The sequence below is a fragment of the Patella vulgata genome, chromosome 1 (genome assembly GCF_932274485.2).
Source record: "Patella vulgata chromosome 1, xgPatVulg1.2, whole genome shotgun sequence".
Lineage (NCBI taxonomy): Eukaryota > Metazoa > Mollusca > Gastropoda > Patellidae > Patella > Patella vulgata.
Genome location: NC_065879.2, coordinates 65,702,938 through 65,721,271, shown reverse-complemented (window position 1 = coordinate 65,721,271; position 18,334 = coordinate 65,702,938). Strand labels below are relative to the sequence as shown.

At 36.4% G+C, this 18,334-nt stretch overlaps 1 protein-coding gene across 1 annotated transcript; it reads left to right on the top strand.

The window, feature by feature from the left end:
- The first annotated feature begins 1,246 nt into the window (after positions 1 to 1,246).
- LOC126824270 (chitinase-like protein 4) lies at positions 1,247 to 18,050 on the top strand. The gene is made up of 10 exons (XM_050553504.2): positions 1,247 to 1,320; positions 3,500 to 3,578; positions 4,733 to 4,906; positions 5,132 to 5,388; positions 5,929 to 6,053; positions 6,474 to 6,600; positions 7,814 to 7,999; positions 8,887 to 9,009; positions 9,596 to 9,752; positions 17,607 to 18,050. Exons 2-10 carry the CDS (start codon positions 3,512 to 3,514, stop codon positions 18,029 to 18,031), a joined length of 1,641 nt encoding a protein of 546 aa, XP_050409461.1. The 5' UTR covers positions 1,247 to 1,320; positions 3,500 to 3,511; the 3' UTR covers positions 18,032 to 18,050.
- Positions 18,051 to 18,334: the final 284 nt, after the last annotated feature.

Genomic DNA, 18,334 nt, shown 5'->3' with positions numbered 1-18,334 from the left:
ATGACTAGACAGCTGTCATGCACCACTGACAAGGAGAAACCACGAAGGAAAATCCCGACGAACTGTCTCGGTCAACACCGAGGCAGCGTCTTACTCACTTAGTCACCGCGGCTCCTTATTTCCTTAAACTGGGTTGCTGAATTGTAACTGGGTCATTTTGGGACTAACATATTTATTTTGATATTTGGAAGGGGTCTTTAGATATGGTGGGAAAATAAATACTCAGAGATGGAAGCCCGAGATCGAACCCCCACTTGCATAGCTACCATACATTGTGGTCTACATTCGGCACATTAAGCCACTCAGACCCCCTTAACTGAACTACGAATATGGGTTACATCAGTGTTACCTACAAAACCCTGTTTGGGCCGTTCACATACCCATTACATCTTGTGTATGAAGATGACTACACAGTATTGTCAGACTGGTATAAGCATGTCGAGATTCAAATGAATCGATGTGTTATACAAGAACCCAATATGCAAACGAGATTTTCTTCAACATTAAAAATTGCATGTTAATAAGTTATTTAAAGTTATAATCAACTGACAACATTCGAAAAACACATAGAACATTAGGTCAACTTTGAGGGGGTTGGGGTTGGTTTCCCCTTGTCAGTGATGCAGGACGGAGGGCCTGACAAGGACAGCTGTCTAGTCGTTCGGATGGGACGATAACCGAGGTCCCGTGTACAAATTGGCGTGCACGTAAAAGATCCCTTGACAGTTGGAATTCGATATAAGAGTAGGCCGTAGCGCCGCTGCCCGGGCAAAATGTCCCTCATAGCACACTGTATGGCGTATGCCCGTCTTCATTAGAACAGTTTAAGAGCAAAACAGTAGGACGTTAAACCCCTTTTCATTTCATTCTTGAGGGGGGTAACTATTTAAATACAACCCCAAAAGGGTCAGGTCAAGATTTGTAATCCCAAGAAACCTTCATTAAATTAATCAATAAAAAGATTAATGTTGAATTCCGTATGTCTTCACATCCATTCTCTTTAAGGTTTTAAACATACTATTGATTGTTCCGATATTTTTTTCTTCCTTCATTTTTTTTTTTCTCGCAAAACAGCCCCAAATCGTTTTAGTCAATAAAGGCTGGTTAGTAAGCAATGTAATTTTCACCATGCCGATGTCTATATTTTATTTACATACCGCTTTCAACTTACACGAAAACTTACAAACATTTTTTTTACAAGGAAACTTGTCTTAAAAGGTCTTCCGAGATACCGATCTTCCCAGTCACTCTACTGACTTCTCTTACTGACTCTCCATAAGATAACGGCAGCCATAATTGGAACTTGCGTCATCAGTCCAGGTAATTATCGGTTTTGTTATTTCATCAGAAAGAACAGGGTTTCCTTCAGGTAAGAAGGTGTTTTGGGATAACGGTTATATGATCTTTATTTTCGACTATTAAACGGTAGAATATTTTATGGTTTTCCTTTAAACGGACTGAACCTCTTTGAATTATATAAAAAAAAAGTTTACACGAGTTAGCAGGTGTGTTATTAGGAATTGGACTAGCGCAATCTTGAAGACAAAGTAAATTATTTAGATTTGGTCTATTAGATTAGTATTCGTTTCGAAATATTATGCAGAGTTCAGGTTGTTTACTAATCCAAGTTTCGTTGTTGGCTTAAACTTTCGCCCGTTGAATACGGAATTAGTTACATATATAGCTCAACATTGGTTATATCTATCTGTGAACATACCATGTTAAATTGAAGAACGATATCCACTTTGATACATGTATATAAACGAAAGCGAACATCCTCTTAATTAACCAGACTTGATCTAATCGAATTATCTGCAAACATAAAATATGCACAGTTTTCTCAGATGTCGAATTGATTGCGTGACGGGCCAGAATATCAGGAAAAGATAACCATATCTCATACAATATCTTGATAGCACCCAGTTTAGATTTTTTTCCGACAATAGGGTTTAGATCTGAAAAGTTAAACAAATGTATTTAATTTTGGAAGACGTTCTTGGGGGAAGGAAGGGGGGGGGGGGTATCTTAAACAGATCTCCGAATTTACACCAATCCAAAATCCAGAGAGGTAGTTTTTGGTCGAGGCTAGAAATTGCATTAATTCACAAAACAAAGATTATTGCCCGTTTTATTGATTGCAGTATGTAGGGTGTGTGTGTGGGGGGGGGGGGCAGGATTTGCATAGATACATATAAACATAGTTAGCTGGAGGTGGGGATTGGGCAAGGTTTTTGGGGCATTAGTAGCGGATTCTTAAATGTAGAGCATAAAATCATTAAGTTTATAGCCCAGGGTGAGCGTCGACGATAGGCGTATTTGTTGTACGTATTGCGGAAGTAACACTGCATGTTATTAAGGGTAAATTGCCGTCATTTAGCGGATATTGAACTCTTTCCAAAACACGATAGTCACGCAAAAAATGCCCTGAATAATAAAAAAGGAGAATTATGTAAAATTAAACATGGTGTAGATATATTATTATTGACAGACGATAAACAGTTCCTCGTTTCACTGTTTGATGACAAATGGCGAGAAGCATGGTCCTGCCTATTTATACAATATTAAATCTGTCTACTATAAAAATATACCGCCAATTTTATATATCCTCTGTCATTGATACCGGCATTACAACAAAGGTAGGATATCAAACATGTTATTACCCATTTGAAACAAAATCTACTGAAATTAGAAATATATTTACTTATTTTTTTTATAGATGTACCGAATATGTTTTATACTAGCTTTGTGACATCCATAAAAAAACACGAGTATCATTAATTGCCAATTTCACAATTTAAAGAAAAGAAATGTACCAAATACAAAAATAACCATTATAATTCTTGTAAAAATCAGGAACCTGTTTCACGAAATTTTAATTAAGATAAAATCCAAATTTTAGTAATTTAGTAATTTAGATTGATTTTAGTGCTTAGCCAATCAAAATTAAAATATTGGGATTTTATCTTTAATTAAGATTTCGGAAACAGGACCCTGGTTGTTATGGAGTTATTATGGCTTGCTTGAGCATTTTTTGTTTGTTTTGCGGCCAATCGGAACATGGATAAAATATAATAGGTTGTCCACAAAATATGTGAAAATAGAGGCAGACTGTTAGCTCACAGGTACTAGCTCTTCTTTATCCTGTAAAGTACAGATGCTTCTTATCTACCCATCTGGGGGTCGAAAATCATGAACCCAGTGGTGTCGCCACATTACAACCCCCGGTCCCCGTTTGTGTGAAATATTTTTAAAGCTGTCTGTGAAAGGGACTGAGATTCACTATATCGTGAATGTAACGTAGGCAATAAAAATCTTGAAACCAGTGAGGAAACCAGACGATTACCACAGGATACTGTTTGAAACGTGCAAGTTTTCATAACCGCAATACATAATCAAACGAATGGAATTCTTAAGAATCGAATGCGTGGACCCCAAATTGGGATCTTGGATTGTCGTATAATGTACTACATCAAATAGTTGTTTTTGATTATTAATATAGGTTTTCCCCAGGATGAACAACATGACGCGACTAAAAATGCAGCTCGTTTTCTTTTGTACACTGGTAGCCGTAACTGTAGGTATGTTTTTTTTTTTTTTGTTTTTTTTTTTTTTTCTAATGATATAATAATATATAGATTGATGACAAATGTAAACTATCGATACTGTGTTGGTATAGTCCTACAGAGATATTAATATATTTATACTATGGAATTAAAATATATTATGGTATCGATACTTCGGTATTGAAGTATCAATATTACGGTATTGGTATATATAAAACTGCCGGTAGTTTTTTCTTTGATGCGCATAGAAGTTATATCTCATATCACCCTGTCATGAAATCTTCATAGGTTGATATATACGGTTTATATCAACCGCTGATGACGTTGGTGATCGAAATAATACAAAGAACACAGAAATCAATTTTTATTCTTTTGATAATCAGTTTGTAGAATTCAGTACCGAAATAGACGACGTACTTATCGGCATATTTACATCGGTTATCCATGTCTAAGATATCTTTCAGAATGTCCTTTTCGGCCACATGTCGATTATTTCTCCACATACTCCAAGACTTAATAGCCCAAGAGTTCCTTTGTAACGTAGTTTTAGGTACAGCCACTTAACACAGTCGGCCAAAAACTTCTCTGAACATACGAAAAAAAAACCCCAAGGGTCACTGTAAGAATTATCGGAAAAGATTGCCTTTTGATTCAAATTTTCTTCAGCCTTTTGATAGAACCTCGTCGGAATTTGCATTCACATCTATTCCATCGTCAATCTGTTGGCTAAAACGGATTGATTGTTCGTCTGATAACGTATTGCTATCCATTTTGTTTTTGCTTTCAATTCAATTGAACCTATAGTTACTCCAAAATGGCGACGTATAAACAATAACATGCACGTACATTCACGTGATTACTTTGGTCATTTTCGTTAAATGGCGGAAACTATCGAGCAATTATCCAATCATTGTTGACTTTTAATGGATTAAATTTAAGGGTGAGTAAAACTATGGCGTTGTATATGTCGGATATACCCCCCCCCCCTCCCTCGGAAGCCCAAGCGTTCGCTATCATATCAACCCCGGCTAGGTTAATATCCTATACATATACGCTTGTATTAAGAAAATGGTTTATACTATGGTATTAATATATTGATGATATTTTATTGATACATTGGTATTATGGTGTTGATATATTGAATAATTATAAATATGATACCATTACAGGCCAGAAGAAGATGTTCTGTTATTATAACGCCGAAGCTCAGTATCGGCCTGGTATTGGTAGATTTGTTCCATCTGATATCGACCCTACACTTTGTACGCATATTGTCTATAGTTTCGCTAATGTATCGGGTCTTGAATTAACGGATGTTAACAGTAATGATAGAACGCCCGGTGGTAAGTATGCAACGTTTATGGCGGAAAGGGGTCATCATTAAATTCCATGACATTACGACAAGATTTGACTAAAGAGCTACTGTAGATGATTAGTCATAAATAGCATTTATGGTCCTTAATTGGGAACAATCAAATGTAAAGGCAGTGATATAACATGAAACCAAATTTTTAAAATATACAAACTCAAAAATCGAGTTCAAAGGCACCTTTTATTTTATATTTCAGGTCTTTACGAACAAACAATTGCCCTAAAACAAAAGAATCCGGATTTAAAGATTCTCTTGGCCGTCGGCGGCTGGGAAATTGGCTCTGAACCTTTTAAGGAATTAGCCTCAACTTGGCAAAACAGGAACACTTTCTCAAAGAATGTTGTGAAATATTTACGCCAGTATGGTTTTGATGGCTTAGATATGGACTGGGAATTCCCAGGTACACGTGGTAGTCCACCAGAAGATAAATATAAGTTTACGGATCTGATGAGGGTAAGTTAGATATGTGAATACTACTTGAATACATTGACCAGTCACACCGATTGTTATTGTTTTTGAATTTCAATTGTTAGCGCCCATTTGCCAGCAAAGTTCTGCCTAGTTGTTCAGGCGGTACTAGAAACTATCCCGATACAGAGTAGGTAGAGCCACCGAATTCTTCCCCTAACATTATATACGTGATTTTAGATAGATAAGTGTGTATATATACATGAATAACCAATAGTCATTTGGAATTTTATTTTACCAGAAAGTTAGGATAGATTGTGCCCCTCTGATATCGTTTTTTAGTGGTCACCACTTGGCGGGTGCCAAGTCGTTAAGTCTATTTGATTTTGGAGGAAAGGAAGATACATGAATTGATTTGATAAGATCAATGTTGACCCTTAAGCTTACCTCGGCATTTACTCACAATCTGACGTGAACTGTCGACGGGTAAGAAGTAGAGTGGGACGTCTCACTGACATACCGGATTTACTTCTGCCCTACCGATGGATTGTAGCATTAACAACCCTTATATCTTATTTATTAAAGCAACTTCAGAACCAATTTACACAAGAAGCAGCTGCTACCGGAAATGACAAATTATTGCTAACTCTAGCTACAGCTTCCGGTACATATTACATCAACCAATCATACCAACCTAAAGAACTCATTTCGTAAGTCTGGGTGTGTGGGATATTATTTAATATGATCTACACACCGGGGCAATGCAAATATTAATAAACCAGAAATTTCAGTCAACACAAATTCCAGTAATTTCGAGATAACTGATAATTTTGGCAGTGAATCATCCTGCTATTCCCCCGATTCTGTCTGAAAACTAAATATCCGACGTAATTCAAACGTTATGTATATGGCGATCATGGAGAATTGCACGTCAATGCAATATTCAACACATTTTTGGGGGGCTGGAATGCTAGTATATCAATCTATTTAAAACTTGAGTTGATCACAGCAACATAATATGGCCTTTTCATTGGTTGAGGATTCAAATTTTAGTATAAGTTATAGATCTTAGCCAATGATTAGCAGGCTTTCTTAAAATATGTTTTGTTTTTAATTGATTTTATTTGTAGAACTCTGGACTACATGTTGCTTATGACGTACAATTACCATGGAGGTTGGGAGAATACAACAGGACATCACACGGGTCTCTGGCCTAACAGCATTGATAAACCTGGGGAGAGGCGAGAACTTAACATTGTGAGTTATATATTAAGGAACATGAGGACATGATACTTCTAACGTATTCATTTTTGTATTGAAAAGTAAATGGGGTTGTTTTTAAATTGAATTTAGAAAACATATAAATTATTGCAACCTAATTAACTGTGCCAGTAATCATTTATCGACCAGGCGAAATTCCACTGCTGACTCATTTCTCAATTGATATTGTGCAGATCGAAGTAGAAACGATAAAATGGATAATGGAGTTATTTCCCTTTAACACTGTAATACAATTTCTGTAATAAACAGGCCACTTTATTTATATACAGAGGTGTGTCCATGAATTTGAGCAACGAGGGTCCCATGGTGAAGACATTAGGTCGGGGAAACTACCCGTGAATTTGATCAAATCAGAGGCTTTGAGATAATATGTCTTCTCATTTTGCTGCATATATATACAGAATTACCGTGGAGTCTGCCAAAACGGCGTTTTTTCCATGAATGTAGGAGAAAAATAAAAATTCTGTCATGTCGACACAGGACTTTTTGAGAATAAAATGTACTTGGATTATAACGTGTGCATTGTGATAAACTTGATGACTGAGCAGAAACTTTTCGTTATGCTCCTCTTCAAATTCTGACTGAAAAGAGATCTTTCTGGTTGGTACACTACCCTTTTGTAAATGGGACCTAATATTTTTCAATTTATTCGAATGTTTAGACATAATGCCCTTGTCATCTCCACCTTCGTCGACCCTGACAACCGAACTTGAAGTATATCCAAGGATCTTCTCGACCTACCGTAGGAATCGAACTGGGAACAGTTTGATTATGTTGTTTTCATTTGATTTTGGGGATCACGTGGCTAAGTGGGTAAGACGCTGGCTCGCTAGCCTGAAAGTCGGGTGTTCGATCCCTGCATTGGCCGAGAAAGTTCATCCCGATTTTCCGGTGTGGTTTCCCCTTGTCAGTGATGCAGGACGGAGGGCCTGACAAGGACAGCTGTCTAGTCAATCGGATGAGACGAAAAATCGAGGTCCCGTGTACACATTGGCGTGCACGTAAAAGATCACTTGGCAGTTAGAATTCGATATAAGAGTAGGCCGTAGCGCCGATGCCCGGGCAAAATTTCCCTCATAGCACACTGTATGGCGTATGCCCGTCTTCATTAGCCCAGGTTAGGAGCAGTAGGACGTTAAACCGCATTTCATTTCATTTCATTTCATTTTTGTTATGTTTTTTTTACCAGGATTGGTCAGTGGATTATTGGTTAGATAAAGGCATGCCTAAAGATCGTCTTATTATGGGTTTAAGTTCGTATGGAATGAGTTACACGCTCAACTTCACCAATCAGAACGGCGTGGGTGCCCCGGCTAAAGGCAACGGCAAAGTTGGCACATATACTAATGAACAGGGTATCCTCGCGTACTACGAAGTATGTACACATTTCTTTATTTAATAAGGAGTGGTAACGAGGGGAACGTTAGGGACGATTTCCATGTTATAGGGAATTGCTACTAAACTGTAGCTTCCCAATCAGGATGTAATACATATTGGCGTCCACAAGACCTAATTCAGCATTAACCAAGTGTTGTTTATTTACATGTATATATTGTCTCGTTATATTTTATATTTTATCATTACTTGATAATGACTAGAGAAGCACATTTAAACGTCGCTCAGTAATAAGCAGTAATTGTATTCTATAAAATTGTGACCTATATATTCCTGTTCAATTACTAAATACCATTCAAACAATTTAAGAAATTATTCCACTAATAATTATTTAAATTACTAAACGTATATACTTTGGATAATGAAATGTATTTAAGTGGAAATTATTCCACTAATAATTATTTAAATTCTGTTCCACGTTTGGGTTTTGTCTTGGTTTAGTTTCTTGGGACAGATCTAAAGTACACAATGGCAGCCTCAAGCGTCGTGAACATAACAATCTATGGATTTCAACATAATGTGAATGTGACACTGTTTTAAATGACTAGACATCTTTGGCTTTGGGTAAAAATACAAATTCTTGATTTGATATAATTTAATTTGTTGATATGCTTTCTGAACTGGGTATAGGTTTACATTTACAATTTAAGTCCATAGATAGAGCCAGCCAATGTTGTGTTTTAGCCGATTTTGTGCCCCACTGTCAACAGTGTGAGCCAACGAGTAAACCATGTGAAAACAACCAAAACAATACTAATTTCGAAACGAAAATTTAAGAGTAGCACTTATATTTTGAGCTAGATCAAGTGAAATACATGTTCAGATGTATATAAAAGGGGCTAATATACGTTTTGATTTTATTGCTAGATTTGTGAGAACTTGAAGTATAAAGGTTGGAATCAACGCTATATAGCAGAACAAGATTCACCATATGCGTTTGGTGGAGATCAGTGGGTTGGTTATGATAATCAAGACAGTCTGGCCATCAAGGTACACTATCGCGATTCAACCTTTTAAAAGAAATGTCTAAATTTTAATTTCTCCAATTGCGTAAAGAACATGTAGCCGATCAGTATTTGTGTCTTACAGTATCTGAAGTTTTTTGTCTTGTTCATCCTGCAAGACGAACATTGAGCATATTATGGTAACGTTTATTTCCATGCAAAGCGATGCAGTCGAATGTTGCACAGCGCAGTGGTGTTTATTTCTACTCTTTGTCCATTACTAGCCCCAGAGGGATTCATTTTGCAGGTCAATGTTTCTTTTCTGGAACCGCAGTCTTTTCAACCCAACCTCCGACAGGAATTTTAGGTTGTGTGTTGGGCAATTCTCTTGAGATTCCCTATCATAACCGGCATATGTACATAAGATTTGCAAAATACTGAAAGGCCAAAATTTAAGGAGGACTGGCAAATCATTCCAGGCAATTGCTTTACCTATTTTGCCCCACCACAGGTTAACTTTTTATCTGATGTCCGCCCACCGTGCGTCTGCACGGCCCATCATTTATGCTGGAAGTTCACAAGTTTGTTTGTCCACCAAATTGTGAAACCGTGGAATATGTATGTCTTTACAGGCTCAATACGCTAAACAAAAAGATTTGGGTGGTGCCATGTTGTGGTCTGTAGAAACAGATGATTTTAAGGGAACCTGTGGCGAAGGTCTGTATCCATTACTGAAGAGAGTCAACGGCATCATCAGAGATGGTCAAACCGGAAGTAGTGGTACTCAAGGTAACATAGACTGTTTTAATTGCTACTAACTATGAAATGTGTTCGTTGCGATTCGGGTTCCAGTTGAGAGACACTTTCGTCGTTGAGAGTTGAGGTAGATGCATGATTTCTCTGAATTTATATGTCTTTTAGGATTAATCGTACTATAATATACTTTGTGATGCGTCGGTGTCCTATTAAAGTAGTCAGTGGTGCAGTACACACAGCTTTGTATCTTTGCACATGTTCTCGAAGTAGTCTCCCTTTGATTTGATCATAGTCTACGTAATATGTGAAATGAATCATTTCTTCTACAAGTTTTCATCCGGCGTTTATCGTTGTGGGTTTCGTACCTGTCATATTACTTTTTTTTACCTCATTTTCTTATGTTTGTCACAGGTTTAGATCCTGTTTTTGATTCTTCTATCCCGTTTTCTTTCCATGTTAGTTCCTTTAATTTTCCATCTTGTTTTAATTTGTGTCTTTATGTTTTGGTTTTGTTTAATTATTGTTTTTATTTTTCGTTGTGTCTTTATTTCTTGGTTTTGCTAGTTTTCCATCTTAATTTTGTTTGTGTCTTTATCCCTTGATGTTAAATATCTTATGGCGTTTGTGTTTTTATCTCTTAGTGTTGTTATTTTATCTTATTTTTTTAGTGTGTGGTTAACTATTTCTGTTTAATTTTCATCATGTTTTCGGTTGTGTCCTTTTCTTGTCTTGCTGTGTTATTCAACGTTACGATTAAAATCGCCTTTAACCAATTTCATATTATGATTAGGATATGCGGTTCACAACGTAATCATTTGGGCCAATATGTACCTGATAAATGTATAGCGGAGAATGCGGTGGCAAAAATAAAGCGCTTCGCAGTTCCCGTCTGTGTATAGGCGTTGATCCAATATCTTCAAAGGCTATGTTGCCAAATTCGTTCTGCTCGTTTATTTCTGCAGTTCATCAAAATCTGTTCTTTAGCTTGCCCTCTTTATACGGCCTAATACCTTGCCAAGGCATGAGTTTATAATACCAGGTTTATCAATCCATGGCTTGAAAAGATAACAGGCCCCATAAAGAGTACAAGTTATTCAGCGTTACGATTAAAACCAAGGGTTTATAAACCCATGGCTTGGAAAGATAACAGGCCTTACAAAGAGCACAAACTAAACAACATATTTTGTTGAACTACAAAAAAAACCAGCCGGATAGTCTATCTAACCTCGATGTTTATATCCAGATATTCCGTTTGCCCCCACTTATAACAAACCTGCGCGCAAATGAATTACTGAATTTAAAAAATGCCATGTTAGTTCCGAAATTAACTGGTTCTGTCGTGGTGCCGTTAAGCCCCATTCGCACTACTAGTTAGGACTGGTCGACTTTGTTTATATTTTACCTGTCGCAATTGCGTGTCTTCTATTTATTGTCCAAAAACATGCCCAATATTTTAAATATTACGGTTTACTTATTTTTGTAGATAATTACTCCAAACAAGGCTTACATGAAGATAATGAATATCATATATAATCGTCTTAGACGATAATATCATGCCTTGCCATGGCATAATTATAATCACATCGGTGCATTTACTTTCCTTGCCTATTTTCTATCCTGCTATTTCAAATTTTTACAGAGCTTTATATTCTAAATATATTTAGATTCCTGATCTAACTTCCTGTACTTTCGATTAATTTTCGTTAATTGTTTCTACCTGTTGAATTTAATTAAGTACCCTTACAGTTGTCGCTTTCGCTTAGTCTGAAAAAGAAAATCGCCTTTAAGACCCCCTGGTGGTTGGAAATTAAAAGAAGATTAGGCTGCAGTGCCACTGTAACCCCATGTACACATTGGCATGTATGTAAAAGATCACCGAAAGGTCTAATTTGACGAGGCATCGCATACCTGCTCATAGAAAAACACAATGTAATATCTTTTGTAACATCTAATAATAGTATGTATGCAAATAAACGTGAAAATCACTATAAAAAGACTATGTGAAGTTCTGGTTCTACATATCGTAAAACAATAGTTTAATTGTAATAATGAGTTTATTTGTAGAATGTAATAATCCTCACAATATCAATAATATTTACTGTAGAATACAATTTTTTAATAACAAACTTATTCTATAAGGAAGCGGTTAGTTTACACTATAAGTTTGCGTGCAATAATTCGCTTCGTGATGTGTATTTGGTCGATTTCTTTATTTACGTCTTTAGTCTGTGTTGAATAATGTTACCACGTGGCAAACATACAATACTTTGATTCAGTTGCTGCTGCCAATTCATTTCATTTATGTGTACATTACGTGACATTCACCTTGATAGACTGGTATAAAATAGAAACAGAAGTAGTTTCGTTTGTCATACCTGGATATAATGGAATATAGTATATAACTTTTTTCCCTCGATAACTTATCTTTCATTTATTAATAAATCTATAACATGTGATCATTGAGAATCCGAGAAAATAGTTAATTATTATAATGACATAAATTAATGGTACTATTATATAAACGACTGGTTGATGAAGACTGAAGACTAAGAGTATAAAATGACTTGAGTTATTTAAAGAAAAGAAGAAAAAAACAACCCAAAACCGCGTTTTATGTATATTGATATTTCTCAAGTAACATGGATTGTTGAATGCATACAAGTAGATGCCAAACTCTTCAACAATAGAAACACAAACAAACATGTACAATAACATTCTTTAATATATGTCATGGCCTTGACGATGGCAAACAATCTTACAGCATTTGCAAATCGTATCGATTTAAGGCAGAGATCACCAAACTTTGTTCATGTTGTGCCAGATATAAATGAAAGAATGCCGAGCGCGGGGCGGATAAATATTTTGTCCAATACAATACACTGAATACAGAATAGATGATTGTACAGACTGTACACAAAAGTGAGGATAGTCATTCTATTTATTTATCAATACATAAATAAAATAAAACCAAGTACGAACAATCCAAACCATTAGACAAAATTCGAAGTCCTAAAAAAACGGTATAGGCAAAATAGTGTAATAAGGCAAAATAGTGTAATCAGCATATGGACTGTTCACCGTGTACAAAATACACGACAAACAGTGGTAACAGGTGTCCGGAAGAGTAAGCTTACCCTGCCTGGCGCCACACCCGCCATAGCTGCATCCAAACTATTAGGAGAAATCTCGGTAAAATAGCGTGATTGGCCAATAGACTATCGGTATGCAAAATGCACGTGATGAACAGTGTTAACGATGTAGTAGACAGACATAATCAGGGAGATTGTATAAGCGTCAATTAAATATTTCTAGAATAATAGCCGAGAGAGACATGTTATATTTACCAATCAAGTCAATATGACGCCCATAAAACTTTTTAAAGGTTTTAATAAGTTTAGTTCGCAAGTATCCCTGTAGTTGAAGCTTAGATGACAAATGCCTCGATCTACTTAAAAAAATCAGAATAAAACGAACAATCTCTCGCGTAACGAATTAGTTGAGACACAAACACTCCATAAGCTGGTGATATTGGAATGTTACTACTAATAAATGGAAAGTTAACAATCGGAAAGTCAAAGTCATCACGTTTATCGTACAATTTAACACTAAGTTTATGGCAATTGTCAAAATCGAGACGCAGATCCAAGTAGGAAGCGTAAATGTCACTGTCAGTAGTGTTTTTAATTTCGAGCTCATCAGGATATATGAATTCTACATAATTACTAAATTTTGGATTATTCAGTGATAGAACATCATCGATATATCGATAAGTGAAATTAAAATGTCTGACTAATCGTTTATTTGATTTTACGAGTGCCTGTATGTAATCGGCTTCTTAGGAATAGAGAAACAAATCAGCAAGCAAAGGTGCACAGTTGGTGCCCATGGGGATACCGACCACTTGCTGATAAATTTCCCCTCCAAATTCACAAAAGATATTATCAATTAAAAAATCCAACATCTGAATTATCTTCTTGGCGGTGAATTTATTTTTGGAATCACTATGGTTCTTAACAAAATATGTGGAGTTGTAATTAACAACTAAATATTGATATCTAACATTTCCCGATTTAGATGAAAAGACACTGTGAATAATGTCTTTTAACCGGGCTTTTAATTTACTATGGGGAATTTTAGTGTACAAAGTAGAAAAGTCAAACGTCTGTATAGATGAGATTGAAGCAAGTGATCTAGATTGTAAACCATCAAGTAATTCTTTGGAATTTTTTAAAATCCACATTTGATTAAAACCACTACGAGAGTATATTTTGTCACAGTATTTTTGAATACCCTCTTTCACTGCCGTTAGTATAGATGTCAATACTTTTGAAAGTGGTTTTGTGGAACAACGGGATGAACCTGCTATAAAACGTTGCTTGTAGGGATTTTTATGTAGTTTAGGTATCCAATATAACAAGGGCAGATCTGTATAGGTATCTCCACATGGAGTACCAAATGAAGTGGGTACAGATCTGTGATTGGATATAATTTCATCCTTACTAAGCGTAGAGCGTTTATACGTAGCACTGTCGATTGATTTCCCGTAATTAAGTTCTTTGAACAGACAGTCATAATAATATCGTTTACATATAAACACTAAGTTATTGGACGCTTTGTCAGCCGGTACAATGACATACTTGTCATGTAAGGCGTTGAGATTTTCAACAATGCTAACATCATTGAAAATAGATTTAGGCCTATTATCAACTAACAAACGTTGCATATAAATTCTTCGTTCAAGTAAACGACTGATAGACTTAGTCCAATCTGAGAGAGTATCAGAGATAACATCTTCCCTCTTGGCCCATGATCTGGCGTAGTCCTCTACGGCATCCATAATAAGTTTGAAATTTTGATCCCATGAAAATGGTTAGGGTTCCCGGTATTTGGGTCCTTTAGACAAAATCTCACGTAACTTATTATTCTGGACTATGTTTAAATCACATATACACAAAATAATATAAGCAATAAAATATTTTAATCTTACCAAAATGTCACCAAGTTAGAATATTTATACAAAGGTTAGGATGTAATAACGACATGCGTTATGTAAGAAGTGTAAGAAGCTAAAACATTTTTATACGCCCACATTTTCATGTCTTAACGCCTCGATTTTAAATACGATAATTTATATCTATTTTAGGTAGGATTATATTCTTAATTGTAGTTGGATTTGGCAGAAATATCATATATAATTATAATCAATCGTCGTTTTGATGAAAAATATTGTCAATTTTGCTTACTGAAGTCCGATATGATTTGCGTTGGGTTTTGCTACGTGGAACTATATAGCACCATCTCTTATCTCGAAATACGGAGGGTTGAGGGATGAAGTTTGTTATCTGCACGCTTCGCGCGATGCTTTACACCTTTGCTCTATATTAGTTTAGCTGGGCGCAGCATCCCCCATAAAGCTTATCTGAGGGACATTGCCGTGTACCGAACGTACCATTTCATGGACAGTACTTATCTTTTGTTCTTCATATATATGTACCTCGAAATGAGATATGCTAACGAAATAATTATGAAATAATTATTTCAGATGCATTGCCTTATTGGCGATGTAGCCGATTGTGTGTTAGTAAATTAGTAAACTTCTGGTTGATAATTTAAGCGTATTGACTTTGCCATATCAATGGTATGGCTTTAGCTCACAAGTCAGGTCTCGGGTTCGATGCCGATGTTGGTCGAGAAGGTTTCTAGGAATTATCCAATCTGGTTTTCCCGTATTCGTGGTGCAGGAGGGAGGAAATGTGTCTGAACTTTCGGATGGGACGTAGCTTACTCTTTGACATGCACGCAAAATAAGCCATGATAGTCGGAACTCGATTAAGAGTAGGTGTAAAAGCCGCTGCCCTGACACAATATGCTTCATAGCAAGCTGCAAATCGTATGGTCATACTCTATTTTAACTAATCAAAATGTTTGGCTCCTTTAAGTCTGTCTTTCAAAAGTTTAGGATGATTGTAGTAGTTCAAATTGGTGGTTGTATCGTTAAAACAATGCACATGACTGCTCTTTTTACAGCACAGTGCATTTGAAACACGTGCTTGGTAGGAGAATATGACTCGCCCAGCGGCGTTTCCGACTACATTCCATATACTTACATTAAGTTTCGTTATGTGCACAGATTTCTCCCCATCATTACAAATGTGATTATACATCAAATAATATTTTAACTTCATTAAAGAGACCATGTCTTTTTAGACTCAGGGTGTTGGTTAGCACGCGCGCGCTGTATCATAAGGCCTGTCATTGAGTCAACTGGCGTGGTTTCGAATCCCCGGCTGTACGTGACAAGGAGTAGGGTCGCCTGTCAAACCTCTTGGGTTTTCTCCGGGTCCTCCGGTTTCCTCCCACTGCTAAAGACCCCTACGCGCAAGCAAACTATTGAAATAAAATTAAAACCATATGTTAGTCCCGAAATGACCTAGTTTGTGTCGAGTGGACGTTAAACCCCATTTCTCTCTCTCTTTCTTTTTAGACTCAACAAATAAAGAAGTAAGTCCCAACGTTGAATGGTATATATTACGTCAATGATAGAACATGCTAGGTTTAGGATTTTATGGTCTATGAAGCGGTTAATAGCCAAAATGGACTCCGGTCACACCTATCACATAAACAAAAAAGAGACCTATTTCGGTTATTCAAAATATTTACGCGAACCAAAAGATCCGGTTCAAGTTGGTGGCGAATTTGAGTTCAAATATTCGAACATTTTCACGGCCAACAGTGGGGGTTATTCCGTCTATTTAATAACAATATGCATTCTGATTTGTATCCAAACATTTATGTTCTTAGCGACAACAAATGGTGTAAAAATCGTTAACACAAATATCCCTGTTCAAATAAAACTGTGTGCTTTTCACAGGTTAGGTGCGAAATTTAGATAAGATGTTAACATAACCTTAGATGGAAACCCATTCATATCCTTACTGACGACACTGAACTTGACAAGGTCAGTTAAATCAATATAAATCCAAACACAGCATGGCATTGACATTTCATTGGCTGAGTTCACCGAGTACGTTATGCATATTCCATGTCCGAAGCTTATCATTAGTATGATATAACGTTTAATGTCTTGACTGAGTGGTATAAACCACACGCTTTACATCATAAGGCATGTTATCTCTGCAATATATGAATTCGACCCCACGATTGTTTATGGCATGAAGTGGGGTCGCCTGTCTAATCTCGTGTGTGTTTTCTTTTTGGTTACCCCCACCCCACCTCTTTTTGCACCATGTCTAATCTCGTGTATATTTTCTGGGTACTTATGTTGCCACCTCTTTCGCGTACAACACTATCATATGTTCGCCCCGAAAAGGCCTCGTTACAGTTGGACGTCAGGATATTCTAATACAATATAGGACTATATTTTTGGTGCTCAGGTTTCCATTGCGGACTTACAAATTGCTAGGTTATATTGGCGTTAGTATGATATACACATAGTATACATTTCATTAATTCAAACGAAAGTATGGTGCTCTCGCAGTGGAAAAAAAACAAACTACAGTATTAAGAATATGATCGTTATTTGAATATCCAACTTTTCACGACTTAATCCACGCGAAATTATGCCCCAATTGCATATTTTACATTTAATTAAGAAAACAATGCCAACATATCAACGGTGATAACATCTCAGTTTTAAAAGTTTAATTCATCATATCTTTGTCATTTAGTATTGACCTTTTATAATATTGTAGTTTGCAAGTGGTTCAATATCGCTCGAATGACGATCACGGACTTTAAATGTATTTTGATACAATATTCTCAAGAACTGAAAAGAACTTATCCCGTGTCAATATTTTTGCGTTGATTGAATGACTTTTTCTTGTATTTTACAGGCGTTGATTGAATGACTTATTTTATATTTTACAGGATCTGGTGACCGAGGCAACCAAGGGTCGGGTGGTAGAGGTACAGGCGGGTCAGGCGGAAATGTCGGTGGCAGCAATGGTGGGGGAAACTTCGGCGGTGGAAGTAGTGGAGTCGCTGATGGAAATTTTGGAGGCGGAAACAATGGAATTGGTGGTGGAAATGTCGGTGGCGGAAACAATGGAAACAATTGGGGAAATGACGGCGGTGGAAATTATGGAAACAATGGTGGTAGATTTGGCGGTGGTGGTGGTAGTTCCAGCTGTGCCTCTTTAGGTACCGGTGCTCATGCTAACCCATCTAACTGTGCATCTTTCTTTGTGTGTACTGAAACAGATGATGGATATAGACGAGATGAGCTGTACTGTCCTGCTGGTCTTGGTTTTAATGATTTTATCAAGACCTGTGATTGGTCAGATTACTGTTAATAAAATATATTACATCTGATTGTATTCTTGTAAATGAATTGCCAAGGCAGATTATAATAAGGTGTCAAAGAATAACACTTAAATAAGTTACCACCAAAACACAATGAGAATATACCCTTCGCCACCACATCAACACCCTGTGTACAGATAAACACAATAGAGTATTTATCCTTATCGTTAACTCATATAGCTCAATATGTAAATAATTTAGTTGTGTCGGTCTTAATACAGAATAAACTTTTCATTTTCAAACCACAAAATTTAATTAAGTAAAGGATTGATGTAATACATCATATCTCATAT

Excerpts from the sequence above, each read along its gene's own strand:
- LOC126824270 (XM_050553504.2), top strand. The coding sequence starts at position 3,512 with ATGAACAACATGACGCGACTAAAAATGCAGCTCGTTTTCTTTTGTACA. Across the intron at positions 4,907-5,131 it reads TAATGATAGAACGCCCGGTG|GTCTTTACGAACAAACAATT; the intron begins GTAAGTATGCAA and ends TTTATATTTCAG. Across the intron at positions 9,010-9,595 it reads AAGACAGTCTGGCCATCAAG|GCTCAATACGCTAAACAAAA; the intron begins GTACACTATCGC and ends ATGTCTTTACAG.